The sequence below is a fragment of the Pinus tabuliformis genome, chromosome 4_1 (assembly GCF_031772625.1).
Source record: "Pinus tabuliformis cultivar Carrire ecotype Pingquan chromosome 4_1, CPIR1, whole genome shotgun sequence".
Classification (NCBI taxonomy): Eukaryota; Viridiplantae; Streptophyta; class Pinopsida; order Pinales; family Pinaceae; genus Pinus; species Pinus tabuliformis.
In genome coordinates this window covers 799301746-799306422 of record NC_142303.1, presented here as the reverse complement: position 1 = coordinate 799306422, position 4677 = coordinate 799301746, and the positions used below count along the sequence as shown (strand labels likewise).

General features: G+C 38.3%; 1 protein-coding gene across 1 annotated transcript; it reads right to left on the bottom strand.

Annotated features, from left to right (window-relative positions):
- Positions 1-223: 223 nt before the first annotated feature.
- LOC149178617 (putative disease resistance protein At1g61300) lies at positions 224-3295 on the bottom strand. The gene has a single exon (XM_089423668.1). It carries the CDS (start codon positions 3149-3151, stop codon positions 224-226), a length of 2928 nt encoding a protein of 975 aa, XP_089279794.1. The 5' UTR covers positions 3152-3295.
- Between the last annotated feature and the right edge of the window lie 1382 nt (positions 3296-4677).

Here is a 4677-nt window from a genome sequence, read left to right as displayed (position 1 = left end):
TAAATAAAAAGAATATATATATATATATATGAATTAATTACAAAAATATGATTAATTAAATTATATAAAAATAACATTTAAACATCACAATATGTAATTCCCAAATAACATTTAAATAATGTTAAACACAAAATATCTCACACTTTAAAATTAATAATATTACCATTTGTGTAAAATATAATAAAATATAACAAAACATATGGTAACTGTGTACGCATCCTATTCAGTCTTCTTCAATGAAAAGAAGAAAGAGACTGTTTTTCACATTCTCATCTTCCCAAATTAGATTTTGCCACCACTCAGCCTCTCCACTTATTTGCTGCAACCTGGACAGTTTCTCCATTCCCCTTGGCAATGTCTTGAGTAATGGACACCCTGATATCCTCATTAGTGTAAGTTGAGGCATTGTTTGGTCATCCCACGCATCATGGGGCCCCACCATATTCTCTACCTTCGGACAGCTGTGCAGACGCAACGTCTCCAACGCTGGAAAGCCACCGCTCCCCACTGCTAACTCCCTTAAATGTACACAAAGGCAGATATACATGTCCCTTAAATTAGATAGCTTCTCTAATACCAATCTTCTCAGCGATGGACAATTAAATATGTACAAATGTTGAAGATTGGGCATTACTCCGTCATTGATCACACCAGAGGGTCCCACTATAGTCTCACACTCGACTAGTACAGAAAGCGTCAAGTCCTCGAGCATCGGAAGACCGCAACTCTCAATTTCGAGTGCCTCAACCTGGATGCAAGTGTCGATGCTTAACTTCTTTAAACGAGGTAATTTCCTCGTTCTCAATCTCTTCAACGAATCGCAACCTTCTATGTGTATATCTTCGAGTTGGGGCATTGTTTCTTCATTTGACAAAACAGAAACAGATGATCCCACCATCATGCTTTCTAATTTGCTCAGAACCACAAGTCTCAACCTCTTCAACATTGGAAAGCACCACCCGCCTACATTTCCAGGAAGCTCCCGAAGTTGCTCACAGTACCACAATTCTAAAACTCTGAGGTTTTGCAACTGAGGAATGCAGCTGGGTAAACTTACCCCCTTATAACCTTCGAGTGTAAAATGTTCCAACTTGTTCAGATTATCCATGTTGAAGGGAAAAATATGCTCCTCCCCCACATCATCTCTATCTGCATCGTAGACGCACTTTAAGTGCAACCTTCTTAGGTCTGGACTTAGCTCCGTCCATGTAGTCATTGTACTTTCTTTAATTTCTGATTTTACTGCTGCCTTCAGCTCCATCAGATTTGAGAGATTTGCAATATCCTCCACATTTATAGCAAAGTCGAGTGGCAAGAACAAAAATTTCAGACGAGAAAGATTACCTATGCTCTCTGGCAAAGTCTGCAAACTGGAGCAGTCACTCAAATCCAGAAATTCAAGTTGTTCCAGTTGACCCAGTGACGTTGGCAGCGTTGTTATGTTGGTGTGAGAGAGATCAAGAACCTTGAGAGACATGGCAGCTGAGAGAAATCCTTCTTTAACCTCTGTAATTTCTTTATTGTTAGCTAGTACCAAACTCACCAGTTTTGGGCAAGCCAGACTGGTTGGAAGAACACGAATATCATTATGACCAACTGATATTCGTTTGCAATCCCTAATCTCACCTTCAATAGGGAAATCTTGTAGATGTTGACCTGAGGCAAACAAGCAGTTCTCCTCACTTCGGCCAATAGAAATGGCCAGGTCATGCAAAATATCATGAACTTTTACTTCTTTTCTATCATCGCTAACATATTCGAACAAGCACTTACCTACTAGTGCATCTATGTACTCGTGCCCAGCATCCATGTTGGTGACCAACTTTTCGGCGCTCCACATTTGGACCAGCGTCTCCACGTCAATCTCTGCATCCTCAGGAAAGACGGCACAGTACAAAAAACAAATCTTTAAGTTAGGATCAGCTAAATCATTATAGCTCCATTTTAAGCGTGTGTAGAGTTTTGCATCAATGCTGCTGTGTCTGATTAGGAAGGATGGATCCACCGTCCTCATCAAATCCAAAGCACGCTTCCACTCCTCTTCCGTCTTTTTCGACCTCATTGCTCCAGCTACTACAACGAGGGCTAACGGCAATCCTTGACACTCCATGGCAATATCTCTAGCAATACCCTGTACTCTCTCATATGGAACCACCCCATTTGTAAAAGCTTCTCTCGTGAACAACACCAACCCTTCCTCTGTGGACAGAGTTTGTATTCTCAAGGAATAGTTGGCGCTTGCGCCCATTTCTTCTATGACATCGCTGCTGCGACTCGACATTAATATTTTGGAACAATTGTCACCATCCTCAAATGTCACGCCGATCTCGGTGAGATCGATTGGACGCCACAAGTCGTCCAAAATTAGAAGAAATTTCTTCCCTCGAAGCGATGCAGACAATTTCATTTTCCTTATATCTTTGTCAGAGATGCCCTCGAGCTTTAAATTAAGTGTCTCGGCCATGGAGGCCTGCAAATTTGTAATCTCATATTTCTGAGAAATTGTAATCCAAATTACTGCATCAAAAATACCTCTCACCTCTTTGAAGTGGTTGTAGATTAGTTTCAGTATAGAAGTCTTGCCGACGCCCCCCATGCCAGAAATGCCGACCATCCGAGCTTGGCGATGAGCTTCACCAAGCCATGCCTGCACTTTCTTCTGAGCATCTTCAATGGCTGACCCTACGAATCCGGACTCTGGGACAGGTTGACGAAGGGCGTCTACCTGAAGCGGTGCGGCGGCCACAATCTGTGTGGTATTGGCACATAATAAAAATTCCCTTTCAAGCTCTTCAAAGAGTCGATCAAATCCCGTCTTCCAATCTCTAATTTGGGTGGGCAGCTTGGGGTTGCGGAGGGAGCAGCAGCCGAGACACCGTGGCTGTCGCTCCGAATCATCGATCAAATTCTTGACCTGTTGAAGGTCATCACGGATTCTTTCCAAACAATTCTGTACGCGGGGTGGGAGCGCTCTCTGCTGCTCTCGGAATTGATTTTCAATATCATCTAAAACACCCTGCATACGGGTGAAGTCAGTTTCGAGATGACGGACATTTTCCCCCATCTCAATGACATCCTTCATTTTTCTGGTGACTTCACCGATAATCTCTGCCAGTAAGTTGGCTGCCGCTCCAGTTGCAACTTCGGCCATAGATAATTTATTTAGCTAAGCACTAAAAGCAAAAGAATGGGTAAATGCAAGGGTAGCGCGAGCAGATCTGAAAAGGGCTGCGAGAGAGTAAGCGAAATTGAGAAATGCAGGTGAACTCCGAGTGAATATAATAAGAAGAGAGGAGAGAGGGAGGTCGATGGCCGTATTAATCGACCTCAGCTTTTTCAAATCGTTGTTCGCACTTCGTGATTCTAAACCGAATTATGCGAGTGGGCCTTAATTTGTCTCACCTTTACAATAGCAACATGATTGTGTTAAATCGTTAGAAATTGTAATAATTACAATTTGAAATATTTTAATTTGGGTGCATTGAAGGAGAGCCTAAGCATGTTGTGTTGCAATGCTGGAAATGTCTTTTCCAATCTTTTTGCAGAGAAGACAAATAATACAAGTGCCATCAGGGTTTGTTCGGTAAGTTTCGATGTGACCGCAGGCTAAATAAAATATTGATTTTCCGCCCTGCTTTGGAAAAAATGAGACGTACATTTGGAAAAAGTAAGCATAACAGCGATTGATAAGGTTAAAGATTTGCCATACAGCTGGTGGATGGCCGGAGGCATTTGATGAGGGGCAAACTTTATTAGTATTTAAACACTTACTGTCATTACGTGTAACTTTTATAAAAAGTTTATTCTCACTAGTTGTGGAATTGATTAATATTGATTTTAAAATGAATAAGTTTATTAGTATTTAAACACTTACTGTCATTAAGTGTAACTTTTATAAAAAGTTTATTCTCACTAGTTGTGGAATTGGTTAAATATTGATTTTTAAATGAATGTTTATTAGTATTTAAACATTGAAAATTTCTAACATTCATGAGCTTACAAGTTTATTTAGTTATTTGAATAGTGAAAATTTCAAGATCCGTGCACAAGTTTGGTGAAATTTTAACAATCGTCCATGAGCTAGGTGAAATTATAGGGAAATTCAGGATTTTTTTAAATAAAAGAAGACAATTATAATCATGGATACTTGTTAGGGTAGGAATTAAAAATTTATAATAATAATAAAAAAATCACTAAAAAATTAGTTATTATATTTTTTGAATTAGAATTTGGTATTTATCATTTAGATATATGTAAAAAAAATTCACTAAAAAATTAGTTATTAAATTTTTTAAATTAGAATTTGGTATTTATAATTTAGATATATGTATGCATTTAAATCAAATGATTTCTATGTATATTTTGAATATAAGATAGAAGTTGAAACAATGAATTTTTGGTTTTACAATAAGATTTTAATTTTTTTATGTTTGGTTAATTGTTTGTTTTCCTCAAACATAAGGAAATAGGTCGGAGAATCAAGACTTAGAAGTCTCTAGCTAAGTAGAAGCTTACCCCTTCATGAACCACCAACATGTTATTATAAGTGGTATGATATTGTTTTTAGAAAATAACCCAAGGTACTTGAGACTTTTTTATGTATTAAAAAAATATCACTTTCATAAGGGCATTAGCAAATCATAAATAGTAACAAATTTTTCATTTAAAGAAAATGAT